Source organism: Mastomys coucha, unplaced genomic scaffold (assembly GCF_008632895.1).
Source record: "Mastomys coucha isolate ucsf_1 unplaced genomic scaffold, UCSF_Mcou_1 pScaffold7, whole genome shotgun sequence".
Lineage (NCBI taxonomy): Eukaryota > Metazoa > Chordata > Mammalia > Rodentia > Muridae > Mastomys > Mastomys coucha.
Genome location: NW_022196913.1, coordinates 64,278,159 through 64,294,046, shown reverse-complemented (window position 1 = coordinate 64,294,046; position 15,888 = coordinate 64,278,159). Strand labels below are relative to the sequence as shown.

Below are 15,888 nucleotides of genomic sequence, written 5' to 3'. Positions count from 1 at the left end.
CTGGAGAGATACTCCAGCCTATGGAGGGTGCTGGAGAGATGCTCCAGCCTATGGAGGGTGCTGGAGAGATGCACCAATGATTGAGAGTGCCCCTGCTTTGGGAGAGGACTGCAGTTCAGTTGTTAGTATCCCTGTCGGGTGGCTTGCAGCTAACAGTGACTGCAGCTCCAGGGCTGCCTAGATCTCTGCTCCTACAGTTACTGCACTCAAATGCACATACACATAATTTAAAAAATAATAAATCTAAGAAAAGAAGCAACTTAAGAACCTAGGTGCAGAATGGTAGAACAACCAATTTAACAAGTTACTGTAAAAGAATAGCCATTCCTTAGAACTAAGGTGGCTTACAGTAAGGAGCCTCCAACTTGCAGTGTGGCCATTAGTGGTGTGAGCGGAGCCATGTTTTTCTTTTAGAGGTGCTGAAAGGCAATGGATAGAATGATTCTAACTTTTAAATGTAGTCAGAGTTCTGGTGATGGAATTAATACCACTTACCACGTTGGGCAGGTGGTTGAGAGGACATGGTGACTGTTTTTATACATCTAAACACAGCAGTGTCTGCCGCTCGGGGATTAGTCACTGTCTCTTGTATTATACATGATAGAATTGATTTGAAAAACTTGGTCAATATTGCATCGAGGGCTATATAACACTTTTGATTAAAATTATTAGAAGATGGTTGTTTGTTCTTATCAGTATATTCACTATCGGGGTCTAAGGTTCTGATTTCTTGAAATGCAATGAAAATTGAAAACAAAAGTAACTTTCTAAGGAGGCCTGTGTCATTAAGGAGCACACAGTAGGTTAACCTAACCCAGAGGGCCAGGGGCAGCGTAACTGCTATAGGTTATGATGTGTGTTAGGCAGCACACGTTTAAGGAGAGCTTCAAACAGCATGGAAAGATCTAGTTAGAAAGGAAAAGAAGCTTTAGAAAATGTGAATATATTTAATGAGATATTCCTACACCAGGAAAATGATTTCATACTGAAGGTAGGATTTAAAATCAAGCCAGCTCTCAGGAAAAGCCATCAGGGTTTCTAAAATTACATATGAATTTAACTCAATTCCAGTTAAAAAGTCTAGTGTATCAGGTTACAGCATTAAATAAGATGACTTTTTGGTTTTTCTTTGTGGGGAAGATAGAGATGAGAATCACCATGCAGACTGTGCCAGCCTGGAGCACAGATATCCATGTGTCTGTCTCTCCAGTGCTGGGATGAAAGGAGTGCACTATGCCTGGGCAAGCAATGCAATTTTAAAGCTCATCCAGGGAAGTACATTGTCTTCTTAACCCTGATAACTTTCATTATCAGTTCCCACCATTACCAAACAACAAGTTAGGGAGGAAAGGGTTTACTCAGCTTACACTTCCACATTGCTGTCCATCACCAAAGGAAGTCAGGATAGGAACTCACACAGGGCAGGAACCTGGAGGCAGGAACCTGGAGGCAGGAACCTGAAGGCAGGAGCTGATGCAGAGACCATGGAGGACTGCTGCTTGCTGACTTGTCCATGGCTTGCTTAGCCTGCTTTCTTATAGAACCCAGGACCACAGCCCAGGGATGGCCCCACCCACAGTAGGCTGGGCCCTCCCATCAATCACTAATTAAGGAAAGTCCTACAGCTGGATCTTAGCGACTCATTTCCTCAGTTGCAGTTCCCTCCTCTCAGATGACTCTAGCTTGTCTCATGTTGATGTAAGACTAGCCAGGATACATGCCATGTTAACATTTCTATAGAGAAGGCATGAAAACACGCATAAATCTTTGTGGCTTTTCTCACTGCATAGAGGAGTGGTTGCTCAGTATTGTGTGTGAGTGTGCATGTGTGTGCATTTGCCTGTGCGTGCACTTGCCTCTGTGTGTTTGTGTGTGTGTGTGTACTGTGCCGTATGCGCACATGCCTGCGTGTATGGGTGCATGATGCCCTTTCACTTGGCTTAGCCGGGGTCTGTCTTTGTTGTGGGCTGCCTCTTTGGCCAGGTTCACTGAAGGAGCTTCCTCCCATCATCTAGTAGCACGGAGATTATAGACAGGTGCTACTTCTCCATGGCTTCTGAGAGTTAATGGAGCCTTATGCTTGGGTGACGAGTTTTACCCTCAGGGCCATCTCCCTACATGATTTCTTTATTAAGTTTGACAATAGTAAATATTACTTTTTACAAGGAGTAAATGATCTTTAATTGACCAAACACTTCACCAACGATTTAACAGAAAAGATTGGTAGCCATTCACTCTAAAGTTATTCCATTTTAGTTGAACTTTAAAAGGGGATATTGATTAAATTATAATTTAAGAAATTGTTCAGATTTCTCTAAGACATCTTAAAATAATGAAATGCAGTGTACCTCAGTTTTTCTGAAGTTTTGTTGCTTTCTGGAGGCAAGATTCATTTTTACATCAATTCTGAAAAGAATTCTCTCTTTCCTTTCCTCTTCTTTCAAAGGTATGCAGCCACTTATGTATTCAGTCCAGGAAGCACTAAATGCCAGACCATGGTGGATTCGTATGGGTACTGACATTTGTTACTACAAGTGAGTATTCTTACAGAAGTTCATAGAAGGCTACATTCCTTTCCATTTCAGTATAACAATGAAAACACACTTAGTCTGTATATTGGCTAGTCAGGGGAAAAGAGGGACCCTCAGTTAAGAAAGTGCCTGGACAGTAGGCAAGCCTGAGGTTATTTTCTTAATTAGTAATTTGATGTGGGAGGGTCTAGCCTGATGTGGGCAGTGCTACGCCTAGGTGTTGTGGTCCTGAATTCTAAAAGAGAAGGCTGAGCAAGCCATGGGGAGCCAGTAAACAGCACCCCCTCCCCATGGCTTCTGTGTCGGCTCCTGTCTCCAGGCTCCTGTCCCAACAGTACCATGGGGAAGGACCATGGAGGAGTAAGCCAAAGAAATGCTTTCCTCTCATCCTCACTTTAGTCTTGGTGTTTCAACCTAGCAAAACCTTACTTTTTATTGGCTCTTTGGGAATTTCTTACTTAACTTAATTCACTCAACTCCACTCCTGTCTCCCTTGCCCCTGTCTACCTTGCCTCTTCCTCCTTTTCCATTCCCTCGTTTTCTTCTTCCCCCTTTTGTAAAATAACACATGGAATCTAATTTGTGCTGCCTGTGCACCTGTGTGGGGACATCTGTTGGAGCATGGTTGACCTACAAAGGGGCCACACCATTAAAGAAAACCAACTCTCTCTGCTCCAGAGGCCATTAACTGTCCATAGTGTCCCTGGTTGGAGTGCAGGTTTGTTAACGCGGTGCCTGCAGGCAGCCTCAGCTTCTCTGAGTTGATGGGCACAACTGTCCTGTTATATCCAGAAGTCATTGTTTCAGTGCGACTTAGCATTCATTGGTTAACTACCATTTTTTTTTTTTTTTTATGTTGCATGTGTTGTTGTGGTTGCTTTCCAGAAATCTGACACTAAGGATTGGAAACTGTTGTATTAGTTATGAGTAGAACATAGTTGTCTTCTGTCAACTGTGGAATCTCTAATTCCTCCTCTTCTGCCCTGGCCCCTGAGCCTGTGAGGGGAAAGTAGCTGGTGTATGACTTATCTAAATCATACCTGTGTATGACTACAGCTTTACTTGTAAATGATGTTGATGAAGAAGTCTTAGTCTTTGCTTCATATTTTACTCAAATGCTATATGTAAAAAATGTTTGCATATAGTGTTTATTCTCCTTTCTGTACAATACATTAGGAGCTTGGTATATGTATCTCTCACCACATAGTTGGCCGCACTTCTTTCCATTGTTCATCCCTCAATCCAGTTTTCCTTATGACCTCTTTATCCTTGATGTGCTTGTGCTGGACCCTGGGAGCTCCTGTTGGTTGCTTATGTGCATTTCTGTGCCTGGAAAGCAGGAGGTGTGGCTTACTCCCTCACCAATACAAACGCGGTTGTGTGAGTAGGTTAGACCTTTCCTTGAGAGAAAGCTCATGATTACAGTTTGCTGTTGTCTTTTCAGAAATACTTCCCTTGTGCACACATACTTTCAGGTTAATCTCTTAAAATGGAAACATGTAAGTATCTGACTTAGAATTCTGTCCAGCCTCTTCCTCAAATGGGCACAGATGTGCACTTTGACAGCATGGGTTCCACCTTCTCCTGTTTCTTTACAATAGGATATGTGCTTTACACTCTCAGAGGACACCATTTGCTATGAGCTGCTTGCTTAGGCCTGTTTGACTGAGATGTCAGTTCCCTGTGGTCTTCTGTGTGAATATGAATGCACATTGTAGAAGAAATGCTCAGGTTTGAAAACCTGCATCTAAACTGAATATTTAAAATCCTGTGTTTTTAACTTTTTATTTTATTTTTTTTTGTGTGAATTTCATACCATGTACCTTAATCCCACTCATCTCCCTGTCCTTTTATCTCTGCTCTCTGCCCTTGCAATCTCTCCCAAAATAAAAGATTTTGTGTGTTTATAATTTTGTTCTTGGTGTTTATCTTCTTTAGATGGCAGTTTCTGTCCTGTTAGTCTTGAATTTTCCATAAAGTGGATTTTGATTCTTAATGTTGTCCTTAACTAGCACTGATGTCTTGTTCTTGTAGCTTTCCCAGAAGATGATGACGTCTAGAATTTAAACCAACATACAGTTTATGTTCCCTTTGGAAAAACCCAGATCTTAAATTCTGTTACTTTCTGGGAAAGAAATGGGTTTTATCTCAGTAAGGTTCCATCCCTCCATGTTTGTTAGCAAAATAAGTAGTATATAAATAAAAAGCAGAAACAAAGGAAACATGTACCCTCAGCTCTTTATAATGTCTGCAGTGTCTTTAATGATAGCTCAATAGAAAGGGGCTCCTGGGTCAGCCGTTCTGTGGTAGAACATTGCAGTGCCCTAGTGCTGCAGTGCCCTAGTGTTGCAGTGACCTAGTGCTGCAGTGCCCTAGTGCTGCAGTGCCCTAGTGCTGCAGTGCCCTAGTGCTGCAGTGACCTAGTGCTGCAGTGACCTAGTGCTGCAGTGACCTACTGCTGCAGTGACCTACTGCTGCAGTGACCTACTGCTGCAGTGACCTAGTGCTGCAGTGACCTACTGCTGCAGTGACCTACTGCTGCAGTGACCTACTGCTGCAGCACCTAGTGCTGACCTGGACAGTGGCGGGCATGGTTTTCAGAAAACTGTTCAGGGTATTAAATATCAAAACATCCCTGCTTCTCTATGCACACTTCAGTTCTTTCCACATTGCAGTGTGCATGACTGTTAAGTTCTGTTCTGTGTAAGGAGTGATAACAGAAGGTTTTACTTTTTTGACTGGCTACTCTCAGACCAAGCTGGAATTCAGTGCAACTTAGCATTCATTGGTTAACTACTATTTTTTTTTTTTTATGTTGCATGTGTTGTTGTGGTTGTTGTAGTGTCAGAAATCTGACACTAAGGATTGGAAACTGTTGTGTTAGTTATAAGTAGAACATAGTTGTCTTCTGTCAACATGTGTGTCTTGTTTGTTTATAGCCTGCAACTTCCATGGGACATGTATGATAGCATACGTTGGCATGGTTTTTTACTATTTAATTGGGTTCTTATAACTCTACTTCCCTTCCAACCCTTATTCTATCCCAATCCCTTCCAACCCTCAACATTAGGTAGGAGAGAAACAAGGTTAGAGGGGAAGGGGACCTAGACCTCTCTAGGGTTCTTCCTGCTGAGTAGGAGTTTTGCGTTCCTTGGAGCAAGTCCATTCTTCGTCTTCAGAATATCCAGTTTCTTCCTCTTGTCTCATTTCTCACGACCTTGTCTTTGACAAAAAGTGTCAGCAGCAACCGGAAGCAGCAGGGGGGGCAGCAGCAGCAGCAGCAGCAGCAGCCTCCTTCCCAGGCCTCTTGGAGTTTTCCTCCCCAGAGTCTCCAGAAGGAAACTCTCTGCAGCTGGCAAAAGTCACGCCCCAGCTAGTGTAGCAAGCAAATCATAATCACCTGCTGTGAGGCAGCCTCTTGTCCCACACCTGGGATTCAAACAAAACATATAACATAACATAACTGAGTTTTTTAGGAAACCAAACTCGCACTACAGGAAACGTAGCTTAGCTGCCAATTCAGGGAAGAAGCTGTTTTGTATGTTTGTTAGTTCTTAACACTTGCCATCATCTGTCCGTTCAAGATACAGTGATGAAGTGAATGAAGAATAGTTTGAATATGTAAGTGTGAATAAACAGCCTGTAAGCCCTATTTTTTTAAAGAGTTTTTAGAACTTTAGAAATTAAGTCGACAGCATATCTTTAAATGTCTATGTCAGCAATACTTACGGACTTTTAAAGGCTATGAACAGGATGTTGTCCCAGGTGTTTGCTGCCCACTTTGAACAGTTACTGTTATGCGGTCATTCTGCTTGTGCATTTCAGAGCTTCCTACATCCATTTTGACTTGTGAAAGTTCCTTAACATTGATTTATTTATATTGTGGGGCTAGTGTTGGAAGGTGGATGCACCTGCCACTGCTTTCTGTGGAGGTGGAAAGACAACTTTGGTGTTTGGGTCTTTCCTCCCATGACATGGTTCTAGGTATGAATTCAGGCTGCCAGCTTTGGTAGGAATTACCTTTGTCCCCTGAGCCATCTTACTAGTGGACTACATGCTGAATTTTTTTAAGCAGTTGTCAGGTATCATAGTTTGTCCAGAAATACTTATCTCTAAAGCACAAAGACCCCTTAAGACCGTCTAACCACCTTGCCATTACCATACACCAGAAAAAGTAAGAAAATTCTTTACTGTAATCTAGTCAGTGTTCAGATTTTCCCAGGGGCTATATAGATGCTGCTTGGTACTTTTTTTTTTTCCCATTAGGTTTTATGAAAGAGCACAGATTACATTTTTTTAAGTACAAAAGCCTAGAAAGTGTGTTTTATTTGGAGAACTATTAACAGAAAAGAACAAACAATTTTTGGAAAAAACACACCCTTGAAAGTATTCCGTGTTAAAACTATCTGTTTGCTCTTACTGATTTTTCTTGCTCATCACAAGTCACACTTAATCTAGGTTAATGTGTTTCTTAAATTTTTTTTTTAATCAGCAGGCTTCCTTTTTCTCTGCTCTGTTAAACTGGGTTTTTTCTCAAACAGGAGTTTTAAGTTTGTCTTTTGCTGATTGCATCTTTGCTATTAACAAATGTATCTTTTTGAGACGGGTACACACTGTCCATTAGCCGTAAAGGCACAATCACGCTTAGGTTTATTTTGGAAGAGCACAGCATCTTTGATGCTGCAGATTTCCCTCCTCCACTCCAGGAAGCCTTGGGAAACAGCAGCCTTCCTGGCGAGTTTTCTTTTTTAATTTTAACATTAATTATGGTAAAGTGCTGGGTGCTGTGGCTTGATCCGGCTACCAGGAGTGTGGTCCTCAGCCTGTTAACTGATAGAGGGAGCTGTCGTGGATGAGGTAAATGGATGACATGAGTCACGTGCTCTCAGTCTAGAGAAGAGGAGTCCTGCCAGATGTTGGCCCATTGGCACCATCGTGTGTTTGAACACTTGGTCCCTAGGTGGTGGAATTGTTTGGGAAGGAGTAGGAGGTGTGGCCTCATTGGAGAAAATGTGTGGCTTTGAAGTTTCCGAAGCCCACCCCACCTCCAGTATGCTCTGTGTCTGCCCTATACCTGTGGATTGAGACATTAACTCTGAGCCGCTACCTCAGCAGCATGCTTGTCTGCTAGATGCCGTGCTCCCTGCTGTGATGGTCATAGCAGGCTGGATTCAAACCTGAAACTGTTAACCCAAGTAAACTGTTGCTTCTATAAATTGTCTTGGCCATGATGTCTCTTATGATGGCAATAGGAAAGTAACTAAAACAATGTCTATTGAATAAAGTAGTTTACTTAAACTAAATATCCACTGGAGCTTTTCTTTTTTCTCTCTGAAATTCTACTTAAAAAAATTAGCACAGGAAATCAGAATGTCTATGCATGGAAAATAAAGTACTTTATGCCTTTCGATCGCAGAAATCACTTCTCAAGAAGTTCCGTTGCTGCGGGTGGACAGAAGGGCAAGTCCTACTACACAATCACCTTCACTGTGAACTTCCCGCATAAAGATGACGTTTGCTATTTTGCCTATCACTATCCGTATACATATTCAACTCTGCAGGTGAGAGAGCCTGATGGTAAACTTGTGAATATCGTTTTGTATTGCGAGTAAGTATCAGGTAATTGGTACGATTTGCTTCTGGTTAAATATATCCATAGACTGTAGAATGTACATCAGTAGAGATGTAGTACTTGTTGGAAACACTACAGGTGGGAAGGGGGTGATGAAGTGGTCGCTCTGAAAGCCAAGAGATGCTCAGACAGTAAAGTGCTGGCACCACAACAGTGCTACATCTGTAGCACTCACAGAGGAGAAGCAGATGTGACCCAGTGAGTACCCGAACTCCATTGTCAGGCGCTCAGGTGACTGGATCCTGGGTGCTTGGCTCAGGTTCACTGAGAGGCCTTATCTCAGGAGAGAGAAAGAAAGCGGAGAGTTAGAGAAGCAGCTAACACTTGACATGCATGTCAGCTTCTGTCTTCATTTGCATGCACATGGACCCACTCCTGTGCTTCCACAAATGAAAAAGAACTTTAAAAAAAGAACTAGTAAGGAAATTTGCATATTTCACATATCACTTACAGAAACTGATACTTCTGCAACTTTTTGTGAACAAATCTTAACTAAGTGAGATTTCAGTTTGCTTAACTAAAAGCACAATAATATACATATAAATAAGTATAATGTTAATCTTATAGAAACAAGTAGGTTATCTTGTAACAGTAGGGAAATAAAGCTATATTTTGAATCATTTTGAACTTTTTTGTAGGAAAATTAATGTTTTGGCATAAGAACCAGGTTCATTTGGACTCTGGGACTCCAGGTCCTCAGTGTGTGAGAAAGCTGTGGCTTGTGAGTGTGTGTATTGTCCAAAGCTGAGTAAACTGAGTGGATTGAGTAAACGCCAGCTCTAGGAGGTTTATTTTCACAACAGAGTGTCTGATCTAATGGCAGGGGTATGGAAGGGTGACCAGCTACAGGAAGGAGGTGAGCAGCTCTAGTGGAAGGAAGATCTAGCCTGTGGTATAGAGAGGAAAGGCTGCGCTGAGTGACAGTCCATGGCACAGTCATTAGACTTACAGGACAGTAGAAACATCACACACGCACATGCATACTCACACACGCACGCACGCGCACATGCACGCATGCACGCACGCACATCTGAAGACATTGTTCATAATTTGTGGCTTGTAATTGTAGCTTGTGATTATAACCTTAGTTATAAGTCCAAAATTCTAAATTCTTTGAAAACCAAATGCTTTTCTTCACAGCTCAGATTGTCAGCATAGCCTTAGCTGAATGTATATGAACTTATTTAGAATGTTGATTCCACCTAGGGTACCTTTCAACTCCACATAGGGCAGTCCTGCTGCTGTGGCGTGTCACTAGCAGGTGCCACCTTTCTCCTGCTTCTCACATGTTCATGGTTGTATTTTACTTGGCATTGATGGTTGTAGGTAAGTTTTAAGAACCGGATTTCTAGCTCTGCGGATCTCTAGATACACTGTTTTTTATACAGCAGTAGGGAGTTTTAAAATGATTCTATACTTTGCTTTTAAATTTTTGTCAAGATGCATCTTCAAAAATTGGAATCAGCACACAATCCTCAACAAATCTATTTTCGAAAGGACGTGTTGTGTGAAACCTTGTCTGGAAACAGCTGTCCTTTGGTGACCATAACGGCAATGCCAGAGTCCAATTATTATGAACATATCTGTCAATTCAGTAAGTCTGTCTTCTTCTCTCAAAACATCGCACATTCTCACCTGTGTTTGCTTTCTGTGTATTTATAACAAATAATTCTATGAGCAGTCATGAGAAGATTTGGGTTCTAGTCTTGGTCCTGTGTTTAGCCGTAGACCTCCTCTATATCTCATTGCTCACTCTGGAAAGTAAGTCACCTGAGATTTCCTCTCAGGGTTGCTTTGATAGTCATATTTTTTAGTTGTTATTTCTAGAAATCATGCTGAAGCTAAAATACTATAGTATCTAGAGAGTTCAAATATTTTCATAGCTAGCACTAAATAGCTACTTGTTTTTCTCCACTATTTAAAGTTTGGAATTGCTGAGGTAGTGCAGACAAGAACACAGTTCAACTGTTGATGAGAGAGAGGGACAGAGAGACAGACAGATAGACAGACAGACACTGTGTGCGCGGAGGTGTCTTGAGGTGTGTGGTGTTTGCTGATTGTGTAAATGCACAGTGACAGCTCTCTTGCTTCCGTATCACACTGTTCCTCTGTGCTGTTGTTTGTACAGATTTAGATTAATATTTCCCTTCTCTCCGTGAGTTTATGAAACACCTTTAGACTTTAGACTTACTCTCAAGAACTAACCTTTTTCAAGCTACATTTATCAATCAGAAGTAATCACATGGTCCCTGTACTGTATGCCACATTGTGACAGCTTACATGCATTTCTGGTTTCTTTTATTTATTTATTTTTTTCACGGTAGGGCCAGTGCAGAGTGTATGTGTTGTGTTTGCACAGTAACTTTCCACTGGAATTCACAACCCAGGAGAGTTGTAGAGCCACTAAGTGAAACACCAGGCAAAGTTTCAGTGGCTGTTCATCTTAACTGAGCCTTTGTGTGCCCTCTAGGAACTCGCCCTTACGTTTTCTTGTCCGCTCGGGTCCATCCTGGAGAAACTAATGCCAGCTGGGTCATGAAAGGAACCCTGGAGTACCTCATGAGCAACAGCCCAACTGCCCAGAGCCTACGGGAGGCATACATTTTTAAAATTGTCCCCATGCTAAATCCAGATGGTGTCATCAATGGAAAGTAAGTGAAGCAGTGGGTACAGGAGTGTCATAGGTTGGTATAGTGGCTGCATTTAATTTGTTCTAATAGTGTTCAAATCAATTCAAATAATGGGATTGATGATTTTTTTTCTAGGGAAAACCCAAGTTTTTGGTGGGTAATACATCAGACTTTTAAATGCATGTGTTAGTGTTATGATTCCATGGGAATGTAACTTCTTAAAATCTTTGTTGCGTTGTCTTAGAAAGCTATGTCAGGACATAAGCTCCTAGCATACACACCCTGCTTCCTTTGTTAAGCGTGTAGCTCTAGATTGGTGCTTGACAACACCAGTGCATAGCTCCTATGAAGAAAGGAGAATGTGTTTATATCTTCAGGACTACATAATTTTCATATATTTGCCTTTCTCACATAGTGTTTGAACAAGACGCTAACTCACTAGCATGTGGAGTTAGTGTAGCGAGTGGTTTCCTATTTAGTCAAGAGGCCTATTAATATATTTTATACAGTACAGAAGAAAAGCCCAGAATTGACACTGTTTTTACAACTTACAAATGTCTATTTTAAATTCGAAATCACCACTGTTATATAAATGTGACAGGATTTTCCATGTAGCAGATGATAGATACAAGTTTACTTAATGAATAGGATGTGTGTTCAGGTGGGCCTTGTCTGCATTTCCTTGAATCCTTACTTTTGTTTTTCTGTCTCTGTGTGTAGTCACCGCTGTTCCTTAAGTGGAGAGGATTTGAACAGACAGTGGCAAAGTCCAAGCCCAGAGTTACACCCTACGATTTACCATGCAAAGGGGCTGCTGCAGTACCTGGCCGCAGTGAAGCGCTTACCTCTGGTATGCGGCCGGCCTTGCTGGCCTTCGTACACATAAGTGCACTTACTGACTAATGGCTTAGTACATTTTAAGTTATATTTTTATATTAGCATGCAAAGTAACATTCCTTACCGTGAATCTTCACCCCTTTGTGTCATTACACCTTATTCTCCTTCCTGTCCCGCCCACTGCCTTCCCCACCCCTTGCTGGTTCTCTGACCTCCCTCCATGGGTCCCCTGTTCTGCTGTCTTATTGCCTGTGTGCCATCTCCCTATCTAGTATCTGCACGTATATAAATTGGTTACACATCTATAAATACAATTCTCAATCTAGGTTCTACGTATATCCATGTATATATACCAGTATTTGTTTTTCTGTATTTAGTTGATTGCATTTACTATAATGATTTCTAGTTGCATCTGTTTTTACAGATGCATGAAATTCCTTATCCAGGTTAGAGTTGTATGGTTGGATCATACAGTAGCTCTAATTGTAGCTTTTTTTTTTTAGACATGTCCATACTGATTTCCGTAGCTACTGTACACATTTATATTTCTGAACAATGAACAGTGTTCTTCTTCTGTACATCTCTGTCAGCATTTGTTATTTGTTTTTTAATGATAGCTATTCTGGTTGGGGTGAGATAAAACTCAGAGAAGCTTTGATTTACATTTCCCTGGTGGCTAGGGGTGCCAGATACTTTCTTAAAAAACCCAACAACAATAGCCGGGCGTGGTGGCACACGCCTTTAATCCCAGCACTTGGGAGGCAGAGGCAGGTGGATTTCTGAGTTCGAGGCCAGCCTGGTCTACAGGGTGAGCTCCAGGAAAGCCAGGGCTATACAGAGAAACCCTGTCTCGAAAAACCAAAAAAAAAAAAAAAAAAAAAAAAAAAAAAAAAAAAAAAAAAAAAAGAAAAAACCCAACAACAAAATTACATTTATTTTTTTATCTTTGCATGTGTGAAGGATGGTGCACCTGTCCATAGTGCAGATGGGGAAGTCAGGGAGACTTACAGAGCTCTTTCCCTCTGCCATATGGGTCCCCAGACTGCTTTTCAAGTATTTATTAGCCATTTCTATTCCTTTGAGAACTGTTTATTTTTGCTTCATTATACCGTTTATTGACATTTTGTTTTTTGGTGTTTAATTAAAAAATTATTTATAGTGTTTGCATATTAATTCTTGGATCTGTAATTGGTAAATATCACCCCCCCCCCCAAAAAAAAAACAAAAACCAAAACCAAAACCACAGAAGATGTGGGACTGGAGATACGGCTCAGTGATTAAGAGCACTTCTGTTCTTCCAGAGGATCCACTTGGATTGCCAAGTACACACGTGGCTGCTCAAAACGATCTGTAACTCTAGTTCTAGGGCATCCAACGTCTGCTGGCCTCTAAAGGCAGCAGGCCCACATCTGCTGTGTGTGTGCTTGTATGTACTATATATGCATATATACAGGCAAAATATCCAGGTTCATCAAATGAAATAGTATTTGAAACATTTTAAAGAATAAAAAAAAGTACGTGTTTGTGCGAATGTTTGACAGATATGCTCATGTGCCTGAGCAGGTCTGACAAGGGCATGGGGCCCTTGGAGCTAAACTTACAGGTGGTTGTGAGCAGCCCAATGTGGGAGCTGGGAACCGAGCCCAGGTCTTTTCAGAACAGCTAATACTCGTGAGCTTTCAGCCAGTCTTGGAGGGCTGTCGGATCATTTCCTGTGTTAAACAGGTACTTTAATTCATGCAATCCTGTTTGCCAGTTGGAATTACTTCCTGTGCTACTTGAGTTCTCTTCAGAAAAGCCTCGCCTATGCCTGCTTCTTGAGGTGCTTTCCTCTAGTGTCTTAGAAGCTTCAGGTCTTGGATGCATGTGATGGATTCTGTGCCAGCTGTGAGATGCAGACCTGTGTTCAGATGTGGAGACCCAGGTTCTCCAGACATCATTAAGAAGACTCTTGTCTTGGCTACCTTTCTATTGCTGTGATAACATCGTGATCTAGACCATTTTAGAAGATAGTTTATGTGGGGCATGGACATTGTGATGGCAGACAGGCAGGCATGGCACTGGAATGGCGAGTGAGCAATCATGGGGACACAGTCATTAGGCAGAGTGCTAACTGGGAATGGTGTGGACTTTTGAAACCTCAAAGCTCACCTCCAGCGACACACCTCCTTCAATAAGGCCACACCTCTTAATATTTCCCAAACAGTTCCACCAACTGGGGACCAAGTGTTCTACTGTATTATCCTATGGGGACTGTTGTCATCTGCATGACCACAGCAGCTGTCTCCTCCAGTGTGTGTTTTTGCCTCTGGTTGAAATTGCATGTTTTGAGTCTTCAGCTCTGCTCATTTTCAGGCCTATATCTGCGTCTGAGCCATACTGCATTTGTTTCCATACATCTGTGCTCCCAGCTCTGCTTTTCTGCTAAGAATTGGCTTGTCTGTTCAGAGTCATTTTATTTAGGATTGGTCTTGTTTCTCTGAAGACTGGGAGGGTACTGACCCTGTAGACACCTTGGTGCTGTGTTCACTCTCACAGTATGAACTCTGGCAGCCATGAGTGACATGGACGACCACACATCTCAGTGTGAACTCTATCAGCCGTGACGTGCACGTCCATGCATCTCACAGTGTCATCTTTGTCTCACAAGTTTTTGTGTAGAAGCCTTCGTCTCCTTGGTCAGGTTTATTCCTAGGCACTTATTTATTTTTGACATAAATATGAGCGGGGTGTCTCCTTCTCATTCTCTTGGCCAGTTCTGTATTGACCCCGGGTCAGCTGCTGACTCCTTGCTGGTTTTGTGTGTGTTGACTTTGTCACAGCCTCAAGTCGTGAGAGGTTTCTAGTAGGCTTTGGGAGCCTCCGAGTATAGGAGAGTGTTTCTCAATTTGTTTTTATTTTTGCAAATAGGAACATTTTGATTTCTTTTCCTACTTGTGTGCTATTTCTCTCTCTCTCTCTCTCTCTCTCTCTCTCTCTCCCTCCCTCCCTCCCTCCCTCCCTCCCTCCCTCCCTCTCTCTCTCTCTCTCTCTCTCTCTCTCTCTTTTACCATTTCAACTAAAGCCCTGAGCAGTGTTGGAGAGAGTGGGCACCCTTGCTTGTTCCAGATTTTGGAGGAAATGCTCTCAGTTTCCCCTACTTAGTGTAATATCGATTGCAGGCTTGTTTTATACAGCCAAAGTGTGTTCCTAGTTTCTTTGAAAAGAAATCTTTTTTTAAAAAAAGATTTATTTATTTATTATATGTAATACACTGTCTCTGTCTTCAGATACTCCAGAAGAGAGCATCAGATCTCATTATGGATAGTTGTGAGCCATTATGTGGTTGCTGGGATTTGAACTCATGACCTTCAGAAGAGCAGTCAGTGCTCTTAACTGCTGAGCCATCTCTGCAGCCCTCTTTGAACTCTTTGTGAAGGGAAGTTCTGCCTTCTGAGGGCTTTGTTTGTAAAATTTCTGTCCCCAAGTCATTTATGTGCTGTATGACTCTTATTGATTCATGTGAACTCAACTAACCTGCACAGGGTCAGACCAGCTCAGTCATGATGGTTGAACATAACATGGTCTTGAATTTTTGTTTGTTGGTTTGTTTTGTATTTAGTAGAGCTTAAAATCTTGGCTTTTACTGTGGTAACTTGATCAAGAGTTACAAACGTCAAGCAAAGCATTCAGTCTTTGTTGTTCTCTTACAAACCCCCTCCTAATTTAATTGTCTACATTTTTGGGGGTTATATAAATACTTTTAAAATATGTAAGCTGTTCTGAAAGCCATAGTATAGTATAAAAACATGAAATGAACAATACTATTAATAGAGAGGCTGAGATAGGAGAAGCAAGATCTCAAGACCTTTATGTTGTACACAGCAAGACACTGTCACGAACAAACAAGCTGACAGTGTATATGGATTGTATAATATTGGACCTATTTCTCCAATTACCAAATTAGAGAGACCATTGGATGACAGTCAACAAATTTCTAATTCCTCATATTTTATGTTGGTAATACTAATTTTCATATTAAAATATTAAGAAAGTAATTTTTCTTCCTGTTGTTTTCATTGTAAGAGGTGGAATTAGGTTTGTGTGGATTTGTTGAAAGATTACTTTCTTGCTTCTTCTAGGGTGTAGTTTCGCTCCTTATGTTAATGTTTTCCATCTATTATCCTTTGTAGGGCTAGGTTTGTGGAAAAATTTTATGTAAATTTTGTTTTGTCATGGAATATCTTGTTTTCTCCATCTATGGTAATTGAGAGTTTTG

The 15,888-nt window shown here is 41.5% G+C and overlaps 1 protein-coding gene across 8 annotated transcripts in view; it reads left to right on the top strand.

Moving 5' to 3' along the window:
• The window catches only part of Agtpbp1 (ATP/GTP binding protein 1), a 123,026-nt gene that overhangs the window by 83,046 nt on the left and 24,092 nt on the right, over window positions 1-15,888 (top strand). For all 8 annotated transcript variants that reach the window (XM_031359657.1, XM_031359658.1, XM_031359653.1 and 5 more), the window contains 5 exons: window positions 2,447-2,534; window positions 7,948-8,092; window positions 9,604-9,757; window positions 10,634-10,814; window positions 11,514-11,643. In XM_031359657.1, the coding sequence (XP_031215517.1) occupies window positions 2,447-2,534; window positions 7,948-8,092; window positions 9,604-9,757; window positions 10,634-10,814; window positions 11,514-11,643 (698 nt within the window). The remainder of the gene's footprint in view (window positions 1-2,446; window positions 2,535-7,947; window positions 8,093-9,603; window positions 9,758-10,633; window positions 10,815-11,513; window positions 11,644-15,888) is intronic.